This window comes from Glycine max, chromosome 6 (genome assembly GCF_000004515.6).
Source record: "Glycine max cultivar Williams 82 chromosome 6, Glycine_max_v4.0, whole genome shotgun sequence".
In the NCBI taxonomy this organism is placed as follows: domain Eukaryota; kingdom Viridiplantae; phylum Streptophyta; class Magnoliopsida; order Fabales; family Fabaceae; genus Glycine; species Glycine max.
The window spans coordinates 8,918,346-8,943,933 of NC_038242.2; the positions used below are offsets into that span (position 1 = coordinate 8,918,346).

Here is a 25,588-nt window from a genome sequence, read left to right on the forward strand (position 1 = left end):
AAAATCTTACTGTTATCTCTCTCTAATAAACTGTTTCCAAATTCCAATTCATAATGAAAGTGAAGGTGTAATGGTGGTAATTGTTTATTATATGATGATTACGCAGATAGACACGGAAGGATAGAAATTTAAGGGACAATGAAATTTTTATATGTCAAAACTAATGACTCATTGCCATTTCTTCCTCACATTTAAAAGCAGTAATGCATGCCATATTGTTATTCCGGTATTCACATTTCCCACGATCCTCCTTCTCCTCAAATTATTGCTCTCTTAATAAAATAAAGCCGACATATTTTAAAATTCAGCGACTTATGGGCCATCATGACGTGATTTTTTTAATATTACTATATTTTAATCTGAAATAATTGGAGTTACACGCATCATGCATTCTTCCACAACTCATCTTTTTATGAATATTATATTTATTTAATTTTTAATTTGACAAAAAAGAACACTATTCCTCTTTATTTCAACGATACTTCGCACACACATAGTATGGGAGATTGGAGAAAACACTTAAAAAAGAAAACATGTCACACAAGTTGTCTGTATCATAAAGTCAAGGGACATAAGCATCGGTGCCACGGCCTTCAAACGCGGATAAAAGGGATAGTGAAACGAAAATGCCAAATGGGTCAATTCTAAATTGCTTGCTTAATTATGCAAACAGATAACACCGGGCGGAAAGTATATAACGAGAGTAACTGACCAAGTACCTCGGGTCTATAAGAAAACGATTTTCGGACAGAATACTTGTAATATCTTGAGAAAAATAAAATCTGATAAATATAACAAATGAATGAGTGATGTTTTATAACTTTTTTTCCCCTTCCAGCCTATCTTTCTTGTTAGTGATACTGATGTAACTAGCTAGATGTTTCTTCAACATTTTCAGCTGCCGAACGACTTGAAATGTTCAAAACAAAGGGGTAATTGTCTAACAAAATGAGTTAAGCAAACTAATTAAATTCTTGAATCGCCCACCGAACGCGAGTCTATGCTTCAATTTCAAGTAAACTACGTGAACGATAATACCATAGGGCGTGTGTTGGACAGGATATGATGGAATTATTATAATATTAGCGGGAATCAAACTTAGTATCAATATATTTATAACAGTTTACGCATATTATTTAATTAATTGAACTATATTTTCTTAAATGTTTTTCATATACAGATACGCCGTCCGAAGTATTTTCCAAATTGCATGAATTGTTGTGATTGACATATTACTATACTGTATGACTAGAAAACAATTCGTTTCTCAACTGCCTTCGCACAGCTCAGCCACGCCCAACCTGCTGGTAGGTGGCTGCGGTCAGGAAGCTTCATTACAACTTATACGTGTGATCTTAAATTCTCTCTTGCAGCTCACTGGGTTTGGATGCTACATTAATGTAACAATCTTCTTCCTTTGTTTGACATTTGATGCTAACTAATTTATCATTCATCTAGACAATAGTCAAGTTTTTATCCGGATCATACTCTTCCGAGAACTATTAGAAATTTTTACATATTTGAAAATTGATGTCTACTAGGCTTTGTTACTGAAAGAGTTGGGTATACTTGGTCGATAAAAAAGACTTGAAAGTATTATAATAAACTTAATTATTTATATAAGAATATGGGGAGATTATAATTTATACTCTTTTTTATATCATAAATCTTTTGAATTGTCCCATTTTTCTTTTATTTTTAGGAGATTTTAAATGATTTATTATAAATTTCAACTTCCTTGAATAAATAAAATTTAGAACATTAGGAAAAAAATGTTATCTATCTTATTATTTGAATTTTAAATTAATTTTTATTTATTTTCTCATATTTTTGTGTTTTTATTTTTAGGTAATAAAGAAAGAAAAATTAGAGCTCATCCTTAGGACAAGATTTAGTGAGGGTCGTTTTGACTAGGAGTGAATAAGCGGATCGGTTTGCCTTGCATAAGGCCTGCCCATGTAAGCTCACATTGATAGCGAACTAAGCCAATCCATCTTGCACTATTACATGAACTTAATATATTGATTTGTCCTCGTTCCACAGGCCAAACGGACTGGTTTGCTGACCTTGCGTTGCGCTTAAGAGAGGAAACAAAAAATCCTAAACGGTGGTGGCACAACAAAAAAGACAGATTGAGTCGAGGTGAGAAGATCCGCTTGGGAAGAATAGAGCAATAGTTGCACACACATGAGGAGGGGTCGGCACCTGAGTCGTGGTGGTTGTGGCTGTGAGGCGCGGCATGTGACGCGGAGGGAGTGACGAATAAGAAGGAATGAGTGAACAATGTAGAGGGAGCGACGGAGAAGAAGGACTAAAGGAGCGAATGAATGAGTAGAACAACTTGTCGAGTTATTGTGTTGTGCGTTTAAGAATTAAGATTAATTGGGTATTTAGGTTGAGCTTGGTTGATGCTTGTGGGTTTGCAGGCCAACCACACATTATGTGTGACAGGCCCAGAATCTTGCATAGTCATGGATTCTTAATAATTTTGGTCTGTGGTTCGTGCAGACCGCAGGCCTCGTGAGTCAGTCCATAAACATGAGTCCGTTTATCCACCCCTAATTTTGATTAGGGATTTAGGATTTGTGGGAGGTTCAGGCTTTTGAGAGCAAGGTTTGGAGGCGGGAGGAAAAGACGATGTTGCTTTTGGGGTGAGGTTTTGAGAAGAAAGAAAGGAAAAGGCTTTTGGGGTGTTAAGGAAAAAGGCTTTTAGGGGGGTGTTAAATCATATTCTGGAATTAGGATACTCTTTTGAAATAAACATTCCGTAACAATGGGGTGTCTGGGTGAGAGGTATTTTGTTGGTTGGAGTCTTTTCTGGAGGTGCAGAAAGCAAAATGCAAGTACAGGAAGTAAAAGCCTTAATCCAAAGTAAGTGCCCTTAAAACCAATCAGAAAGTGATCTAAACCCACTTTCACGAAACCCAACTTGTTCTATTGGACCTAACTCTAAAAGCTAGATGTGCTTGAACTTTCCTTTCATATTGATTAGTGAATTTGTTTGGATCAAGAGCCAATCAGCCGTGCAACTCCTACGCAATCTAAACCAAATTACAACTGTAGCTAGCCCAATTCAGCGTAAGCATACACTCAAGGTTTTTGCTATATATACCCTAAATTTTTATTTTATTTTTTATTGTCATAAATATCCTTTATACCAAAATCAGATCCCATAATTCAGCACAAAATTCCATAGCGACTAGCGAGCGCTGTAGAAGTGGAGGGGAGCGGAGGAGACGAATAGATTCTTCTTCAATTGATTTTGGACCTTGAAACCCAAACCCAATTTCAGATTTGTTGAAGCGGCTGATCCATAATGAGAACAAATCAAAGGAGGAGAATCAATAATTGTGGAACAAATAAACAAGTGGCTGCTCCATAACGAGAACAAATCGAAATGATTCACAACTTTGAATCCTCATCTCATTAGATGAAAAATTGAAAAGATTTCCAGAGGGGAATTAGGAGTTGCCCACAATCAACTATTTCGCAACAAGCATTGTTGTCTACCCGTCCGTTTCAAATCCACTAAACAATTAACATAGTCTATGGCCTCGTTTATTCATTTTTTTAATTAACTTTAAGGATCTATAAAATTTCAATTTCTAGTCAATTGAATAATTGTATTTTGGGTCTAAGTGTCTAACGAAGATTGGCATCTCCTGAAGCAATTTCTGGCGGCTTAAGCAGTCAGAAAATGGTTTACTACATGTTAAAGCTTTAGCCAAGTATATAATTAAGCTTTTGTATTGAAAGCAGAGATGCCTGGGTAATTAAAAAGTATCCCACAGTTATATTATATGAAGAGTCTGATTAGCTGTTTTATAATTACAAGTAGCAAGCATGAGTAATGTGAAAAACGTATGGTTGCCATTTGATTTCTAAGGTTGTTGTCGGTGAATATTTATTTAATACAAAATTTAAATGTAAAATTAATTTAATATATATTGTACGGAACATTTCCGAGAATCTCCCAGGCAGGATGACACGCCGATGAAGGGGACGTGCCACCACTGAAACTCTCACCGCCTGCTATTATTTTATTCACACTATTATACTATGTCACTGCCTCACAACCAACAAAAAAAAATGACAAGTTAACGTTTAGTTCAAAAAATATAAATGAGATAATTAATTTTATAAGGTGTTTGATAAAAAAATACAAAAAATGTTAATTGTATATATAATAACATACATATCTTTAAAATATATACTAAAATAATTTATTTTGTTCATTTTATATAAAAAAGACTATACTTCTCTCTCCTTTTCTTTTGGAAAGGAAAACAAAACATCTGAATTCCACTTATTTTTGCCTCTTTTTCTTTCTTTCTATCCATTAAGTAAACAAACAAAACAAAATATTTTATTTTTTAATTTATTTTTCCTTCCTTTCTCATTTCTTCTTTCAATTTTCCTTCGGTATATATCAAACAGCATAAAAGAGACTCAGCCTCTGGTATATATATATATATATATATATTGTGATTGTCTGACATTTGCATGTATATGACACACAGAGATACAAGCCTTTTTTTTTAACCTCTATCTCTAGTGTTCCTATAACGTTTTTGTTATCTGTATTTAACCAATGATCACTTTTACCAGTCTTATGAGTTGGCTTTCTATGTCATGCATGTACATATTTGGATTACCTGCCAGTACAAGAATTCGTGCCTTGATTAAAGTGAAACGAGAGATAAGATAGAGAAAATTATAATAATAAACAAACATTGCATTAAACTTGTAACAATATATATGGTGATATTAATATTGTAAGAATAGATAGATCACCTATCTATCAAAAAAAAAAAAAAAGAAAGAAAGAAAGATCAAGTACTGAGTACTACAATGTCATAGAAAAAGCACATATGTAATGAAAACATATCTGTTACCTTCATTTTCCGATCAATAATACTTTTTCCAGGTATAGGATATTAATACGGACAAAATAAAGTTCAAGTACATTATATCTTTATGTGAGATTCCAACAAGGAATCGCTTTCAAGAAGGTCATTGATCAGGAAAAAATAAAACATGTTAAGAACAAAAATGAAGCCTTTAAGTGGCACGATACTATTTTAAAGAGTTTGTTACTTTTAATATAAATTTTGTAACTTTTTATTATAAGTTTATTTGTTGATAAAAAAATAAGTAATTGTTACAAAAGTATAAAAGAAAAAAAAAACACTAATATCACTCGACTTTTACTTAATTATGTATATACTGAATAATCCTCTTCAAACTTATACATAACTTTCTTTTAGGAGAATTTAGTATAATTTCAATTACCTCTCCAGCTAGACAAGAAGTAAGCATAATCATAATTGAATCTCAAGAAAATGGGTTAATTTGAAACATTTAATATGCATGTTAAATGTAATTGAACTAAAATTTAAAGGACGCCTGTATAATTTATCCAATTATAAAGTAATTATGTGGAAAAAAGATATAAAAAGATTTATGATAATTGTAAAAGTTTTAAAATTACACAATTTTCATGTATTTGTTTTAATTTATATTATAAAAAATAATTACTTTTGAAAATTTAAAAGCGTGTTAAAAAAGCTATTATTACTTTTACAGTAAGTTTATTAAAGGCACACTATATGTTAAAAATTACACACACATGAAAATAGTTCGATAATATTTGTATAAGTAAAAATAATTCTATTTTAAGTTTCTTAATTACCAATACTTTAAGGTATGGATTAGTATTTGTCATTTTATAATGCTAAAGTGAACCACCTAAAAATAAAAGGAGGAAAACAAAACAAGCTTCGAATAATTCAAATTCCGATGGCTGTGGTTGTAAGGAAGGTTTTCATAAAGACATTAATACAATACAAGAACATAAACTACATCGTATTTTACAAATGGAAATTTTAAGAATGTTTTTTTAAGTATAATATACTTATAGGATTGTCCTATCTTGCAAGACTCAATCTATAGAATTCTTGAAGAAAGAAAAAAGTAAAAATCAATTTCCAGTATATCGAACAAATAAAAATAAAAGGACATAAAAGCAGAAGCATGCGTTCTTTTTAAATATACTATTTTTAAAATTTCAAAAGATAATTTTTGCAACTCTTTTTTTTATGGCGGCGGGGGACAATCTTTTTTTTTCTTAAAAAAAAATTATGATCATAAGTAATTAGATATATTTCTTTCTTTTTTTTTGTAATTAAGGATTTCTTTCTGTTATTTGAATACAAAGTTATAACCCTATGAAATAGCTTTCAAAATAAAATTTTAATACTCTCAAATATATATATATATATATATATATATATATATATATATATATATATATATATTCTTTCATTTCAATTTTATTTTTTTCTAACCTTTCTATTTCTTTTTTATTATATAATTTATTATATTTATCTCTTCCTCTATTTCTAGAATAACAAAAAAACTATCTCTATTTTATTTTTCTTATTTCTCTCTTGTCCCATCCTAAATTTGGGTGGACGATTATATTTTTTTCACAAAACAATTGTCTAATCTTTAACACAGTTCTTTCTCAAATCTCAATGGCAATGTGTTTTTTTTTTTATATATTAATTTTTAGCGTGAGTAGGAGCTAGCAATCACGCACTTACGAGGGAACACGAACTTATTACTTAATAGTTACTCAGTTTCATGCCAGAACGTGAAAGAATTACATATATTATTTATATACCATATTTTTATAATATTATTTTACAACATCATTCTTTTTCTTCGTTTCCTATCATTCTCGATAATTGTATAAACTTCTATGTCTTCTGAATAATACGTTCAGTATTTACACTTTTAAAAAAAATTGTATAAAACTTGTGTACCATTTTATTGTAACAAAACAATTTCTCAACGTGAAGGATCGCCCGTTAATGCGGCTGCATGAAATTTCTATCCATAAATCAAACTTTTGAGTTTTAAGAGTTTGCTTTTGTAATTATAGACAACCTAAATACATATTTGATTTGAAATTGTTATGGTTTGTGTTTTAATATAAATTTAACTGATAAAAGTAAAATAAATAAAAAATAAGAGTCTTAGATCTTTTGATAGAAATCATTTTGTACTGAATTTCTAAACATTCACTAATTTATCGTAAATATAATGAAGTTCATCAAGATTTCATCAGAGAGAAAAAGATCTGTGAGAAAGAAAACATGTTAGGAGAAGTGTTGGAATTTTTCTAGGACTGCTAGGTAGGTCACTGTCGTGTTAGCAAAGATCCTAAAACTAAAACTACTATAAATGGGAAGTACAACTAAAAGTGTAAAAGATACAGTTTCTGATTTTGTTTCCATTTATGGAGTCAAAGAAATTAAAAAGGAAAATTAATCTGAGTGGGAGGAAGAAGTCCAAAGCGAGGCAGAGAGCAAGCGCCTAGATTTCCAATCCAAGACCAACTTATTACTCCCCAACTCCTCCACCCTATACCCGTCGTTGAAAAGACCAATTAACAGCTTCGCTTGGCAATGATTCGCGAAGCTCATCGGAACTCCCCTGAACCCCGCCGCACCCAACCACTCCCCCCACGACCCTCTTTCCTCCTCTTCCCCCATCCGGGCCAGCGAGCCCACTATCCTCGGGCCCAAGAAAACCCGCTCCACAAGTGCCCTGGCCCGGCCCTGCATCGGAAACCCAGCCTCCAGCGAGTCAAACACCGCTGAATAGTGATGCAGCGAATCCATAAACCGCGCCACGAACCCTCCAACAATGGAGGCCACTTCCTCCTCCACTAAAGTCACCAGCCTCGGCTTCAACGCTTTGGCTCCGCTCAAAAACGACGCAACCGATTCGGGCGCGCGGTAACTAAGGTGCGGTAAGTTTAGCATACAGTTAAAAACCAAAGCCTCTCCGCGAACCAGCTTAAGCGACGAAGGTTTAAACGTTTCGTCGGGCTCCAACCTGCAATGGTGGAAGGAGAACGGTTGGCCAAGGGAGGCGGCGAAGGCGGCTAAGCGGCGCCCGGTTTCTTGGACGGTGGCGATGGAGCGGCGTCCGGAGCCGGTGCGGGACAATGCGGTTATACGAAGGTGTGGGCCCGGTGGGCCCGTTTTGTTGGAGGCGAGAGCCTGAATGAGGGAGGCCCACTGGACCCCTTCCATGATGTCGTAATCGACGATGTGGACACGGCGATCGTGGGCCACGGCCTCGAGGATGGCCTGGTTGGCGGTGAAGTGTCCGAACTTGACGTAGGGAGACATGTCCTGGAGCAGTTGGAACGCCGCGAGGGTGTCGTTTTGATGATGATGATCGTCGCGGTGGTGGTGATGGGGCCCACATGATGTGATGTAGTGGTGGTGATGCTTGTTGTTGTTATTGTGAGCACCCCCTGCGCCTTCTAGCAGGCCCTGGAGCGCGTCGGTGAAGTAGGCGGCGAGCCTCTCCATGGTGGAGCCGTGCGGCGCCGCGTGGGACGACACCAACTCCTTGAGCCGAACCAATATCACTCGAGCCAGGTCGCGGCTCTTGGGGGCGCCGCTGAGGGCCTCCGCGGCGGCCATAAGGAGATGGACGAGTCTCAGGCCCTTGGAATCGTCGCCGGCGTCGTCGTCCTCCTCCGTGATGGAGACGGAGGGGGAGTTGCTGGCGACGTGGTCGTCGGGGCTGAGGTTGTCCTCCTCGGGGGCGGCGCCGTCGCACATGATGGAGTCGATGATTTGGTGGAAGTCGTCGTGGGCGCCGGTGAAGGCGTCCCAGTTGACGACGGGGGACCAGTGGTTCCAGTTGCAACCATAGTCATCATCAGAAGAGGGGGTTGTGTTGGTGATGGTGCTGTATCCGGAGAAGTCGAGGTTGTGGATAGCATCTATGTCCATGTCTATTTCGATGGTTATTGGTGACAAGTGACAAGAGAGAAGAGAAAGTAGATTGGTGTATTGAGTAGAAGTGGTGTGTGGGGATGGAGGGAGATTTATAAAGAGTTGGAGAGTTGGAAAGAGAGATAAAGAAGAAGGATCTGGACCATGAAACAGTGGGAGTCCAAAAATTGATTGGTGATTATAGAGTTTTGCCCAGCTGATGTTACAATCAATGTTATAAAATACTATATTCATCATCTTTACTAGTTTCGTTTTTTATACCCTCATCTTCCACTTATACAATTATTAAATACTCATTCTTACTATGCCAACCAAATTTTTATATTACTACTAACCCCTTCTGTTTCTATATAACTTTTAAAAAAACCTCACATTATCATCCATATCCTGTAATTCACTGCTCTGACAAGGAACATTAAGTTTATCAATAATATTTATTGATCTTATGGTTTATTTTACATTTTTTAATCAAATTTTTAGTTTTGGATTGGCTTAGTCATCTTATTTTGTCTCCAAAAAAGGATTATTGGTGACGGAAATGCGCTATTAAATGTGTCTTGTGTGAGTTTTAATTTGAATTTGTTTCTCATTTGTTTTGTTGCTGTGATTTCTCTTTTAAGATGTGATAAGGTATTATATTTTTGGGTGATTAGGGTTTATGTTAGTTATGACTTAGGATCTCCTCGAGTGTTATTCCAATTCTATGTTGTGCTTATATTATATTTTGGTCAATCTGGGAACATAGAAATAAAATGTATCTTCTCAAATTATGAAGTTGAATTCACACATCTTATTTATAGCATTAATGTTATCTTGCGTGGAAATGGTTGGGGCCGGGAGATCTTGACCTCGTACTTGTCTTTAATAATATGAATGGGATCTTAATCCTAAGGAATGTATAATTTTGAGAAAATAAGTTGGTAATAGAGTCCAATTTTGAGTGTTTATCTTTTGCTGTAATTTTTGTTGCCTCTTTAGTTGTATACATTAGGAGTTCAATGCAACATTTCAAGCCTACGACAACATTGTCCTAGCGATAGAAAAAAAAAAAAGTTTTTTGATAACTTTGAATTGTCTATGACTTGAGAGAGAAAAGAAGAGAGGAAAAATAAAGTAATTGATTTACTTGATGATTTAGTGTGATAAAAAGAGAGAAATAGAGGAAAAACCGAAAAATAGAGTTGTTAATTAATTGAGTATTTAGAATTTTTTTATCAAAATATAATCAATCTAAAAAAAATCATTATATTAATTAGATCATAACATACCATCATCTTATATAAACTTAAGTATGTTTTTAGTCCGTAATTATCTTTTTAGTCCTTCAAAAAATTCTTTTTATTAGTTCCTCAAATTTTTAAAAAATTACATTTAGTTTTTCTTTTTTTTTATTTTAATGGTGTTACGATTTATGACCATTTGACATTGTCAATTTTTTAAAATTTAATTTATTTAAAATGATTTATGATAGTTTAAAATCATTAGAATAAGTTAAAAAAATCATATTTCACATTCATGTTTTATTTTTCTTTTTTAGAGTTGTTAGACTATGTAAAAAAAAGAAGTCACCTAACTACACAAGTAAAATATTTTGCTGATTTAAAATTTCCAGAAATTATGTTTTTAAAAATAAATTAAAAAAATAAGTTTTGGTGTCAAATCTGAAAATATGAACATAGTAAATAAAGAAGAATTAAAAACAACTTTTTAAAGATTTGAAGGTCTAAAAATATTTTTTTAAGGACTAAAAATATATTTAAATCTTTTTTATATTATTAATGTAATTGAGGAATTTGTATATAGATGAGAGAATCTCTTGTATTCTCTATAAGTGAATTTTGTTTAACTATTCCAAAAAAAAAAACAATTTGGAAAGAAGATGGACAAAATGATGGAGAGACAAAGAAGAATTAGAGAGCTATAAAGAAGACGAAAGAGATTGGAAAAGATTGTTGTCGGAAAGGATCCAAGTTCTTTGTCACATTGTACACACAAAAAATACTAGACAGATTTGAGGACGCATGATATGAAAGCCATTTTCATTATTTTTTCTGTTCCAGAAAAATAATTAAACCAGAGAATTCAAGAATCAGCAATAAAATGAGTAGAGAATTAGATGTGTATGCAATTAATGAGACAAAGCTAGATTCTCTTCATATTTAGTTCGGTTACATATTTTGATAAAAGAGACGAAGATATATACACGGTTTAATTAGTTTAACCAAAACTGAAGTACTGCTACTTTTTGCATGTGCTATTATATATATATAATTTGCATGTGCTGATTAACAGGACCAAAATAAGCAAAAATAAAGCTCTTAGAATACGTTTGGATAGAGAATTTTAGCTGAGGAAAGTAATTTATCAAAGAATTTGAATTTCTGTAATTTAGAATTCATTGTTTGGATGTTTTTTTATGAAGAATTTAAAATTTTGAAATTTTAAACAACTAAAAATCTAGAATTTTAATTTCCTTCTAAAAAGTGAGAAATTGAAATTCTCTTTTTATATTTTTCTCAAGAAACACCATTCGATCTCCTAAAATATCGATAGAGTGTGAGTATAGAAGAACACGTATAACTAGTACACCAATCATATCTTCTCTTTTTTTTATTCATTTTTTTAATCCTCATAATTTTAATATTTTTTATCCAAACACAAAATTTTAAAAATAAAAGAATTTCGATTGAAGTATTTGAAATTCTTAGAATTTAAAATTTTTCAGAATTTAAAATTTCTTCATCCAAACACATTCTTAGAGTTACGACTAAAAGTGTAAAGTTAATAAGAGAATATGGGCATAATAAGTGGGTGAGGAGAAGCAAAATGTGTAAGAACAAGGACTATGTTTAAAAAAAAAATGTTCTAGTGGCATTTGGACGGGGTGGGGTGGGGGGTTGATGTAGTTATATATGTTATTTTGATGAAATACGCCTCACAAACATCATATAGAAATCATCAACATGAAAGCTCAGTTTTGTTGAAAAGTTTAATTTTAACCTCATACGATACATCACGAAAAAGACGTATATAAGCCTCAATATCTCGTAGTCGTATCTCAAAGGAAAATGTTAAAAAAAAAAAAAAGTTAAACTCTCTATCAAGCCTATCCCACTGGTCACTGCCTTATCATTTGATCCTGCCACGTCATCCTGACAGGGTCCATACTACTTGGCATCCTCTCATTGGCTAAGACTCTCTTCATCCCACATCATCACGTCGGGAATGTCTTCTCCTCAGCCCTTGGTCCAGGTTCACACAACTCACAAGTACTGTTAATATGGGATTTGATATCTGGTATAGATGCAGAGACTCGTGATTAAATATATTATTTTGTTTCAAAGTAAATTGATCTGATAAAAAAGAAATTAATTAAGTTATAAATAAAAATCTTAAATACCTATTAATTACGGAAAAAAAACACCAGTTTGATAATTCTGTAATGCAACTCTTTCACTTAATAAAATAGTCTTTTTATGAACCTTTTCACATCTTTTAAGTTGATAAATAAATTTCTTCACAAGTACAAAGAAAAAAATAAAAATGTAATAAATTAAATTTCTTTCATAAGTTAAAATTAATTTAAAAATATTTTTTTTCTCTAAGAAAAACTTAAACATTTAACATTTATAGGAATTTTTCATATAACCTCAATAAAACAAAAATTGAGATGATTTATCATAATGCAAGTTTAATTTAATTTATTTTCTATTTCTATAATAGTTTATGAAGAAATTTATCCCAACAAAGTCATAATCGTAAAAATTAGTATTTTGGTTAAGAGCTAGATTATGGAAAGGAGATCTACGTACATTAAGTAAAATAAGAACATAATGTAATATTTATGTTATGAGACTCTTTTATTAATGGACCAGTCTTTTAAAATGAATTATCCTTCATATTCCTAAGTCATAACAGATACTTCTTGATTCTAGTTTCCAATCAAATTCGTTAGCTGATTCAAGGTTATCAGAGAAATTGGCGTAGTAAAAAAAAAAAAAGAGTGTCCATTTCAGAATTTCGGCTCTTGGAATAAAATTAGACATACGTGCATGAATTCGAAAAACGATTTTATTTGATTAACAACTTGAATGGCCGATTATTCTTTTCATTGTGGTAGATGTAAACGAAAAGGGTGACCGTTAAGTTATAGTACAGAATTTTCATTATCAAGACAAATTTTTAAATAAACGAAGAGCTGTGTAGTGTCTGCCTTTAAGGGAACCTACACTTTTGATAACGTATTCAATGACACATAAATCCTCATTTTGGGCTTTTAAAATGGTCGTCCACGCCTAGAGTTGTTTCATTGCACGTTTCACACATAGAATAGTCGATGCCGCGAATAGACGTGATAAGTCAAGTTGTCTTAATTAGAGGTGGAAATTGTGTTTATATATATGTCACAGATGCAAAACTAAGCACCTTGAGATATTGTGAAGGGACATATTTAAATAGCTCTATTAGAAGACCCCGCGATTGATGCTAATCATCAACACGTTAACGATCGAGATGCAGTATATTGTATATTGCATGATGTACATACAAATATGCCTTTCTACATACCTAAAAGTTATATACTACATATACATTTCCAGGGCTGCCAATGATAAGTAAGTCTTCTATTAGCCCTAACTATTTGAATTCTGTTACGTAGATATACTTGTAAATATGCCATTGGAAAACACACTTACTTTGATTTGCTAAACAGGTCGATTTTGCCATGTTCATACTGTTTCATGAAAGTCGACTGTTTTTGCATTTTATAAGTTATAACCCTCTTTACAAAATCACAGTTGAAAGCATCCATTGAAATAAATATTAATTTATCGGTTTTAGATTGAAAGAAAAAAATCTGGCGAGGCTCAAAATTATTTAAATTTTATAAATTAATTGCAACACTTTAATCGACATATGATTTAAAGTTAATTAAATTATGGTATATATTGGCTGTGACCACTTATAACACACTGAGGCTTTTATAATTTGTCATATATTCGAAGGAAAGAAAATCCAAACCCACACCTTAATTAATTAATTTAGTATTATTGATAAATAACATTGTGGTTTTTTTAAAGTCAACAAATAATAACAATATGTTGAGGGTAATTAAATTTTATATATGTTTTCTTCGACAAACATAATTTCATAGATATTTGAGGAAGAAGATAATTTTTCCCTTTGAAGGCTTTTTATTCTCTTAGTAGATCATTTATCGGGAATCAATGTATTAAATTTTTAATGTTCAATTTAATCATATAAAATTATATGATTACTCAAACAAAATAACAATATGTATTAAGTAAAAGAAAATGTTATAAAAATAAAAAATAGACATCAAAAGAAAAAAGTGTTTTAGGAAGAAGAAAGAAAAAAAATGTCATTAAAAGAATCTACTCTATTAAAAAAAAAGAAATAATTATATTAACCTGTCGATCCATGAATGTTATAGGGACTTAGAATACGTGGATGTGTATAAGTTCCAACCTTTTTTACATAATATAAATTATATATTTATAGAATATAAGCTCTAACTATTTATAATCACAATAATTTTTTTTTAAATATTCACCGTTAATTATTTTGATCTTGAACTTTTATCATCAATTATTTTAATTTTCAATCTCTACCTTTGATAAGACTGTCTTTAATATTGATCGTTGATGTCTGATTTTTTATAATGATTCAAATACTAGTTTTTGAGCTGCATGTACGACCTTCTTAAAACTATGTAGAAATATCAAATTAGTTGTTTTCTTTGCAACCAAGCTTTTTCCACTAATTTCATATTCACGCCAATTTTAAGACTAAGAAAACAAAACGGCTCTACCATTTTATATGTATATTGTGTTAACAATTAATATATATATATATATATATATATATATATATATATATATATATATATATATATATATATATATATATGCTTTGAATATTTAACGAGAATTAAATAAGTCACTAAAAAAGTAAATTTTTTAAATTATCAATATATTTTTATTAAAAAAATATTTAACACCAATCTTTAAGATTCACTTTAGGCAATCAATGGTATAAACTTTTCATTAAAAAATTACTACATTTTTAAAGTTTAATAAATACTTTTTAAAATAAAAACATATTCTAGTTTTAGTTACTGAAAATTAAGTCTAAAGAAGAAAGTACAGATAATTATATTTCATTTTTTAGTTCAATAAAAAAATGTCTTTAATTAAAGTACTTAGAGCATATTTCATTTTTTATTTTATATTCTGCTAGTTTTGCCACTGGGTGTTTAACTCACTTTTTTACTTGAGCACTTAAGCAACTACTGCAACACAAGTTGTGCTTCAGGATCTTCTGAAGATGTGTGAAGCAACAGTAAACAACAATTGCTTCTACAGTTTATTGCCTGGTTCTTATATATATAAAAGTAGCTAGGTCTAAGGTACAAGTAACTAGTAATATTGAAGAAAACAAATAAAACCAGTATCTATATCAGTGCTTCTGCGAACTTTTTGCTTCCACAACAGTTGGTTCATCGTGTGTTTTGCCCAGAGCACCTAGATATCATTGCCACAGATAGTCACCACATCACTGTCGATAACCACGTGTTTGAGTTACCCACTCCTCCTCCCAAATCCGTCCCTGCCATGCATCTTTGAGTTACTCTTTGTTTGCAAAATCCACGTATAAAGTTACCGGAAGTGCAAAATTAATGATGCAATCATGTTTTTTTAATTTACAATTTTCAAGACATGCATGTTTTCCCTATTAGTTATGGGGTCGGCAATGAGAAACCAAAGATATTATCTCCATAAATTATGCTAACCCCTACAAAATCGTTTTTGAAAGGAAGATGTTAATCAATATCATTAGGTACTGATTAAAAAATTAAAAAATATATATTTTTATTGAAAAACATAAAATAACATTACTTATGATTTTATTTATATTGTAGCTGGATTTTCATGATAAATATTTTTTCTTTTAATTTTTTAATCGATGTATAACATTAATTAACAAGACTCTTCTCAAAATGACACTGACTTGTTAAACATGGCCACGCCCACACCATTAAATAATTGGATTGGCCAAAACTTATGAGAGTGCTACAATAGTACAGTGACATCAGTAACCCTAAATTATTCTTTAGTTCCTAATGGACTAAAATTAAAGTCAATGGTTGACCTGATATGTACAACATTATGGGATTGTTTTACCCATAAATGCACCGAAAGACTAATTAACCCAATCCAATGGCCGGCATGTTCCTCAAAACCAGGCAAGGAAGCAGTTCCATATTTGTGAGGCAGCCTCCCCTTTCATGACTCATGATCCCGTTCGGGCGGCAAACAATATCACTTGTCATTAATCATGGTTGTTAACATGTCACTACATTATTCTTAATTAACAACAAACGCATGGAATTGTAGATACAAAGAAAGAACAAGCATTCATCTCAATACTATTTTTATTCATTCTAAGATTTGTGATTTGTTCTCCAATGATACACAATCTTTATTGTTTACACCAGGGTCCCAAGGTAAAGACAATGAAGTTATGATAATCCTAAATCAAAACTCTTTTTTCTTGACTCTGATTTATATTGGCTTTTGCACCAGTCCTTATAGGTATCCCATCATTACAGAGCTTGTGAAGTCACCATTGGAGGATCATCACATTCGTTATGACATATAAATCTCGAATATAAGAGTTAGAATACGTGAGAAAAACACTTTTACATACTCTTTAACAAAAATCAAAGATCAAAAGGAACCAAGGCTTACTTCTATTATTGAGTTGAGCAAGAGAAATGTGCTATCAACTTGTCTATTTATCACAAATCAGATTATTTGATTTTATTCTCCTTGTAAAAGGCTTAGAGTGTGGTATATATCTCAGTTCCATGGTATTTGTGGGTAAGGGATCCTGCAGTATGATAAGCAATGGTAGTGAAGTATTAAGATTCCCGAAAAACTTAAAAAGAATTAAGAACCCCTCTTATATATGTCTTAAGAACGGAAGTAATTAATTAAGGTTGTTTTCTTGTGTGATTATTTAAGGACTGGATGTAGCAAAATTAGTTGAATTTAATCTAAAATTGGTTTAACAATGTATTTTTGGTAAAATAAAGATATGGCAGAAAAATCTAAATCATAAAATATAAGTTAAAATACATAAACATAATTTAATTATAACGCACATTCAGTATAATAAAATTTTGTATTATTATTTAATAACATATTGACATATATAATAAAATTGTTAACTTTTTCTGTAAAAAAAATTGTTAACTTTTATAATCACTATTTTAGAAATCATACTCATAATGAATTCTGATAAGCTAATAATGTAAAAAAAAATTCACATTGAAAATGTATGGAAATTAAATTCTAAAAATAATAATAGTTGTTATATATTAATATTTATTATATATACCATCAAACAGGATATGAAGCTATTCTGCTTCCCAAACGGGCAAATATAATTAAAATGTCAAACATTATATTTATAAAATAGAATTTAGGGTTACATGTAGATACATGCTACAAAAGATACCCACTCCCCGGAGGACTTAATAAAATAATCAGGAAGCAGGCAAGAGAATCTTTGGGTCACAAGTTATAACCATTTTAATTAATATACATTCCAGCTGCCTATATAGTTGAGTCCCAATCTGCAAGGCGAATGTCAAACAGAAAGAATAAGAAATTAGAAAGAAGAAAAAAATAATTAAAAGTACAAACCCTCAAATGTTATGTTTCGAAAATTCCAGGCACAGGTGTGACCCTGATCTGCCAGTTGTTACTTGAACAGTGTGGAGAAATTATTATATTCTCATCGTATAACACTAATCCACTAAAGTTAATATATAGAGAGAAATAGATAGATAGCATAACTATTTTAAATTATTTCATTTAAAATATTTTGCGGTAGAATTTAGGTTAAATCATAACTATTGAATTTAATATATTTACGGATTTATCTCATAATCAACACAATATTTTCAATATGCTTAAATATTTTTTTTTATCTCTATAGTATATATCAATTTTGGTTTTAATCTTAATACTTTAAAATTTAATCTCTAGTTTTTATAGCTTTACTAATTTAAGTTTTAGTTCTTAAAATTCTATTTTGTTTAAATTTAATTTAGTCCTTCTAATAAATGGTTCAAATAGCTCTTCCAATATACATATTTTGACATATTATATTGATGATAAGGATTAAAACCATTTTTTTTTAAAAACTATTGAAATCAAAAGTAAATTTTAAAAGTATAAAAAATTGAATATTAAAACTAAAAATAAAGGAAATTATAGGATAAAATTATTTTTGATGACTTAAAACTGCTAAAAGTTAACCACTTAAGGAAGGGGAAGATGTTAAGTGAATGATCAACACTTTTTCCTACCCTTCCTACCTAATTTAAGCCTCAAATATTTGCTAAAGCATGAAGTTGAAGAACTATTTTAATCTCTCTAGACTTATGTAAAATATTTTCAAAATGGTTCGGGTTTAAGATGGAAAATAAACTGGAAAATGAAAGTGACGCGAATATCGTATACTTTGCATGACCCGTTAGTCCCCATGAAATGTTTCATCCATTGATAATATGGTCTACCTTTTTTGACAAATAATTAAAACACTTTAAACACCGCAATAAGTTTTTGCTTTTTTTCTTTTTATAATTTTTCTAACTATTTGCCTAAATAAAGTCATTATGCCAATACAAAAATATTTCTTAATTTGCCTACTCTCGTTTTAACTAACTGAATCTCAAATTTAATTTAATGGAATTTTCAAATACATCATCACTTTAAATAATTATTTTGTAAAAGTCAATACTAGAAAATTTTCTTATTCAAATTGTTATTGCTAAAAAAACTAGAAAAGTTAAACAAGATTTAAAAGATCTTACAGGTTTTTTTTTTAAAAAAAATTTAAGATCTTAAACGTTTGAAATAATATTTAAAAAAATTGCTAGTGGTCGACTTTTAACTCTAACAATGACAAAAAAAAAAGTTATTGAAATTGATGAGATATTTGAATTTGGATTCAATAAATTAGAATGAGAATGAACAGATTGTGAAATATTTTTTTTATTGACTTGTACACTTAATTCAGGTAAATATTTATTGAAAAAAAATAGGTAAAACAAGAAGTAATTGCATTGTTTAGATTCTTTCAAGTTTTTTTTTACGAAAAGAACAACTCATAATCCATAGATAACAACTTTTTATACTATCATAGTGCATATCCATTAAACTTTAAACATAGAATATAACTTTTGTATTCATTTTGAAAAAATCAAAACAATTTAAAAATAAATATCAAATTAAAATTCAATTTATAAATTTAGGAAAAAATGTTTAAAAAAATACTAAACACAATATAACAAAAGCAATCGATCGTTATATTACATATGTCATAAATTTTTGCCATGTATTAAGTTTATAACAAACCATTTACTGTTTTACTATTTTTTTAAACTAAATTTAGACTTTAAGAAATTTTGAACTTAAAAGAGTTGCAATATGAATTAGACCTCAAGCTCAATCTGTAACAACTTCTAATCACTAAATCATATGGCATCTAGTTCATCCTCCTTACTAGTATTTCTAATAATCTTCACACAGCTAATACCCCAACTTTAACAGTTATATTAATTCTAACCCAATCTTATCTACAAGTTTGATGATTAATTAACTTTATAGTTCTAATTCCCACACTAAACACAATTAATAATTAACTTTTTATAAATAAATTTGTGCATGATCAAAGCAACATTGTCTCCATGATTTGATATTAAATAACTACTATTATTGGCAGCAAAAACATGTAGTTATGGCAGAAAAAACTATTATTGGATCGATCTATAATTTCTGGGATTCCATTAATTTCTGTATACTTTTTATACAATTGTTATGGCGTCAACGTTTAAGTCAAACTCTGCTGCTTCCTATCTCCTAGCTAGGTGAATTAAGTTGATTGTTAATTTACACAAGTTGCTTAGCGGTTTGCACACATTTATGTGACCTAAATAATTCAGAGTGGTTAACCGTTTGCTCAGTGCATCATATATTAAGTACGTAGTACCCTATTAATTAATTTAAGAATTCACAATTACCTTAGAAATGGACAACGAAAACATCAAATATGTGGTTGTTTGTACATTAATGTATGCATATGGTTACAGTGGGTGGGTCAAGTTTTGCCTCCTCACAGCGATAACAATCGCCATTGGAACACATATTCCTTACAACTGCTAGTGATTTGCTTGCAATCACACTTGCAGTTTAATTCATAGTTTGTATTAAAAATAATAAGGGAATCTTGCGTCTTTGCAAGAGACAAGGAATCTCTATATCTTTCTAGGTATATACGAGCATATATCATATACCAAAGAAGTTGCCAAAACATCGTGCTCATAAACTCATTGGATAATCTCGTGTTTTTTTATTATAAACTTCTTGTCAAATTGTGCCAACTACAGTGTGTTTTTGACTTGGATAATGAATATATAATCCCTCTGCTTTCATCGCCACTCATTTGTTCAATAAATAATATGGATGCTCGTTGAGCGATAAACATTATGTATATTCTGAAGAATATTAATTAAAACCCCCATTGCATTTTAATTTGTCTATTTTGATCTATGAGTATATACATGGTTAACCATTTCTCAAAGATAGTTCATTTGACTTTAAGACTCTTCAATTTACGAGATATATATATATATATATATATATATATATATATATATATATATATATATATATATATATATATAAGCAAAGTAATCATCATAACTTAATGTTTTAAGTTGGATTGTTCGTACAAATCTGAAGCATATATATTCATTTATTTTTTTCGCACATCTTTCATATGAGATTAGCTTTCTCTCTATAACCATTCAACACATTTGTATATCGTGTATACATATTAAAGAAAAATCGACTAATGTGTAGATTCATCGTTTTTCAAATTATAAGTAGGTTGTAGAGGAAATGATATGCAAGACTATTTGGTGTGTGTACAAGACTATTTTTTTACTGACATTGATTAGTCTTTTTCCGATCGATTGTCAAATCATACAATTTTTTTATCGACGTCGTCTAGAATTTTTGGACGATCGGTGATATTTTTCAATTAACATCGGCCAAAAAATAGTCCCAACTAACACCAATCGAAAAAAACCCTAGTTGATGTCAGCCATAAAAAAGTCTTAACTAGCATTGACAAAAAAAAACCTAACCGATATCAACTGAAAACCCTAGTCGATATCAGGAAAAAAGTAGCCATGACCAATGTTGACCAAAAATTCTAGCCGACGTTTGTAAAAAAATGGCCTTATAAGACATTGAACGAAATAAAACCCTAATTGACGTCAATCAAAAATAGTCTCGATTGATGTCGGTTGAAAAATATCATTAGTCAACATTGGTTGAAAAAAATCTAGAAGACATTGGCAAAAAAATAGCCCGATCAATGTTGTAAAAAAAATCCTAACTAACATCGTCTAAAAAATAGCGTCGACTGATGTCAGCTGAAAAACATGATTAGCTGAAGTAGGCCAAAAAACTCTAGAAGATATCGGCCAAAAAATAACCCCAAACAAAGTTGGTCGAAAAAATACTTTAACTGACATCGTCGAAAAATAACATTGGACAATATCGACTGAAAAATATCATCAGTCAATGTCAGCCAAAAAAATTTTGAACAACATTAGTTAAAAAATAGTCCTGACCAAAGTTGATAAAAAAAATCATAACTAATATCCCGAAATTAACCATCCATAAATTTAAATGAATAGATTTGGATCCATCCATTTTTTTGTAATGAATGGATTGGACGGATAATAGATAAATGGATTCATTTGTCACCCCTACTTTCATCAAATAGTTTTAAAATACGATTTTAGTAATTAAGTAGCTAGTACGAATTGTTGATAAAATTCATTTATATCATTAAGTTTCATTTTTGTTATTGGACAAATTAGTTGGATTTATGTATAGATGAATTGAATGATTAGTGGATGAATACTATCACCCATAAATATTGTACTATCTCCGGGCTAGTTTCCATATGCTAAATAATTTCAATTAGATGTTAATTAAAAAATTAGGCAGAAAAAGTTAAAACTGAAGCCTAATGATGTCAGTGATTCACATACCGCATCCTAGAATATTAAAAGGGTTTAAAAACTAAGAAAAGGGATGGGAGAACTATTTAATTGTCTTGTTAAATGGGAAAGAATCAACAAATATCTTATTTGAACTAGAAAACAATTGAAGTGTTTTTTTTCCTCTCTCTTAAAAACTTGAAAGCATCATTTACAATTTCATTTAGCCCATTAGGCAACCAAGTTATTTGAAGAAAATGAAATAAATGGCAACATCTAATTAAAAGTTTGGAAAGCAAATAGAGGCTTGTTCATACCCGTTGTCTTCTTTCAAAATATCTTTTTACTTCTTTTAGTTTTCTTTTTAACCAGTTCCCCTGTTGTTTGATGGAGCTTTGCTATACTGACAAAAATTATTTCGAAGGGGGAGGCTTGCGAGGCCCATGATTAAAACAATAGTTTCGTCTAATAATTGATAAGCCTTTTGAAAAACTTATATATTAGGTTTGATTTTTTAAAAAAAATAAATAAGATCTTGAATTCGAATATTGTGATAAAAAAATATGATTAAAAAAAGAAAAAATAATTAAAAGTGATCAGTTAAATTTTTCAACAAAGTTTAATTGATAAATACTTCATAGTAATAGCATGATAATAAAATAAATTGTTCCACCAGTTTATCGTATTGAATTAATTCAAATCAAAAGTATTTAAATAAATTTGGATTGTTATTGTTTTTTATTTTAAATTTAAATCGAATCATTTATAAATAATCATTGACGTCAGTGAAGCGTTCGAAGCCGAGAAAATGCAAACGTGATGTTGCAGAGCACGACGATTCGTTTTGGAGCTCCAAAGGTCATTGAGAAACACCAACAACTTAGCATTGTGGGCATGCCCTTCAGGTTTTCCATTCAAATTATAGCAAAGATAGTTCCTTATTTGTTTATGTTTTGTAATGACCATCAACAAGAGTATTATACCTACCTAAATTGGTTTTTACACATGGTCAATTTTATGTTGCTTTTTCAAGAGTCAAGTCCCAAAAGGGCTTAAAAATACTTGATTATCTTGGATGAAGATGGTAGGATGTGTACACCTGCCAAAAATATTGTATACATACAGGTTTTTGAAAATCTATAGAAGTCTAATTGAATTGGGTAGAGAAGGTAAATTTTCAAAGCTTTCTGAATCAATTTTAATTTTTTGGTAAATGAAACTCATTTTGGTGTTTGGTGCGCAAATGGTTGAGAAGCAAAAGTGAAATGAGGTTCTTATGACAGTCAACTCACAACACACATGTTTGTTAAGTCTCATACCTTGCCAAAAAATAAATCTGAATGTAATTTGATTACCAATTTATACTTCTTTCCTATACATTTATAGGCATTTATTACCCAGTTATATGGATATGAATGTCACAACTATTTTTAATCTTTTAAATACATCTTATTCTGTTTTTTTATACTGGAAAATGCATATAAATGTGTTCTTTTTTAATTTGACTATTTTTAGAACAAATGAATATTTGAAATTAAAAATTAAGATTAGGATCCAACTTCCGGAGAAACTTCATCAGCTATAACAACTTCTGATATGCATTTCTGTTTGAGAGATTTTTAATGTCAATTTGCTCGATAGAATTTGTGCTTTAGAATAACTTAAGAAAAATTATGTTGGGCTAGTTCCGGTTTCTGATTGTTTTATAATAAGAAAGAGACATGAATATTCTTTCTGATTACTTGTATTCATGTTTATTTTTTATTTATATTTATATAAATAAATGAATTCTCGTAAAATTAATTTTTATATTGAAAGGAGACAAATATCATCAATTTTTTGTTAGGTGGTCATCTATTAGATACTTTTTGGATAAGTAAACTTGCTTTGTTTTTTTAAATATGTTGGTCATATTTATACAATATAACATAATATGATATTGTTTTTTTATTTATGAAATTTATAGTATGAATAGTTCTCAAATAATAATTTTAAAAAAAAGTGCTGCACGGATACAAAAACTAGGTAATTCAAATCAAAAGTATTTAAATAAATTTGGATTGTTAATTATTTTTATTTTAAATTTAAATCAAATCAATTATAAATAATCATTGACGTAGGTGAAGCGTTGCCAGAAACACCGACAACATAGTGCTGTGCGCATGCCCTCCAGGCGCCAATGACGAGGTGTCAAAGCTTTCCAACAGGTTAGAGTTAGCATCACTCGGGGAAGGACTGTGTTTTTATTTTGCTTTCTCCATTCCTTGAATTTTTGTTCTTCTTTCATTTTTATGTTTTTATGTCTGATAGTTTAATGGATCGATTATAGGTATATCCCAATACACAACTTCCTTTTTATAATAGTCAAAGTTGGTTTGGAAGGGACTTTGGTTGCAGGAGTTCAAAGTTCACGCATGTGACTTGGCGATCTTAGTTGAATGTTATCTAACTTAGTTGTTGTGTGAGTGGAAAATGTGAAAAAAGTGAGGGTAGGGTCTTTGAGTGATAAGCAATGGGAGTGTATGTATTTGTTATGGTGTTGAAGACGCAACATAATTAAACAAGGGGAGTACACAATCACCTATTCTAGTGATGAAGGGAGGGTTGAGAGGTGGCCTTCCACTAATAAAAAACTAACAATTAATAATTAATATTTGTCCGTAAAAAAAATCACCTATTCTGAAACAAGGATATTTTAGGGAAAAGAATTAGAAAAAAGAGTGTATTAGTAATCAAGGGAAGTGGAAATAGCAACTCCCTAATTAAAATAATAAAGAAACAGACTTTGTTGACGCGGCTGAGCCCAAAACCAACAACAAATAGGTGAAAAAGATCAGGGCTTGGGCTGAAGAGAGGCTAAGCTTCATTCATTTTGGGCCAGCCATGCAAGGGACAAGGGCATGATCCAGACCAGATTTAAAAGCACAAAGATGAAGGGCTTTGCTCCTGCACAGAGCCCCTTCGTTTAGCATCTCCTCTGTCTCTCTTTCAATCTGTTGTTATCTCCCCAAATTCCATAATCGGTTTTTAGTCAAGCTATTTGTAATTAGTTTGATTGGATATTTTTATTTATTTATTTATTTTGTAATTTTTGTGATGCGTTTTTATTTATCTTGTAATTCTGTTTTGAGTGTTTTGTACTTTTTAATTTGACCAGACATTGGTATTTTACAAGAAGCACGAGTGACCCAACGCAGTTATACTTTTCAGCTCTCCCATTTTTCGTTTTTTAGTTTAATTTTTAAAATGGGATCAAGCTAGTCTAATTTTGTGGGAAAATGTAAGGCGCAAGCAAAATTGGGCATTGGGTATGAGTGCATGTTAAGTATTTTTTGTAATATATGCTGGTATAAGTGACAAAATCACATTTTATGGATTCTCAAATCTTTCATCGTGGTTTTATTCTTTTGATTTTGACGACCAAAGTTCTTAACGGGAATGCAGACAAGCTAATTAATTAATTAAAAGTCCAGCAATGCAACTCAATCGAGTTAGTGGGAAGATCATATTCTTTCACTCATACATATCCAGGAGTTATCATTAAGCATGTGAATTAATCAACATAAAATTATTTGTTTAATTATTAATATTTAAGTGTTGAGTATATAATTATATTAAATTCTTAAAGGAAAATTTTTATTATCTATAATAATTTTAT

At 30.8% G+C, this 25,588-nt stretch overlaps 1 protein-coding gene and 1 long non-coding RNA gene across 2 annotated transcripts; one reads left to right on the forward strand and one right to left on the reverse strand.

The window, feature by feature from the left end:
• Positions 1–7,105: 7,105 nt before the first annotated feature.
• On the reverse strand, positions 7,106–9,091 carry LOC100782300 (protein NODULATION SIGNALING PATHWAY 2). Its single transcript, XM_003527882.5, has one exon. The coding sequence runs from the start codon at positions 9,057–9,059 to the stop codon at positions 7,332–7,334; it is 1,728 nt and encodes a 575-aa protein (XP_003527930.3). The 5' UTR covers positions 9,060–9,091; the 3' UTR covers positions 7,106–7,331.
• A 13,633-nt stretch (positions 9,092–22,724) lies between these two features.
• Positions 22,725–25,282, forward strand: LOC121175045 (uncharacterized). Its single transcript, XR_005891982.1, has 3 exons — positions 22,725–22,835; positions 24,051–24,137; positions 24,260–25,282. It is a non-coding gene; the product is annotated as an uncharacterized lncRNA (long non-coding RNA).
• The last annotated feature ends 306 nt before the right edge of the window (positions 25,283–25,588 follow it).

Bases quoted from the DNA above. Each gene is read 5' to 3' on its own strand.
- LOC100782300 (XM_003527882.5), bottom strand. From the start codon at position 9,059: ATGATGAATATAGTATTTTATAACATTGATTGTAACATCAGCTGGGCA.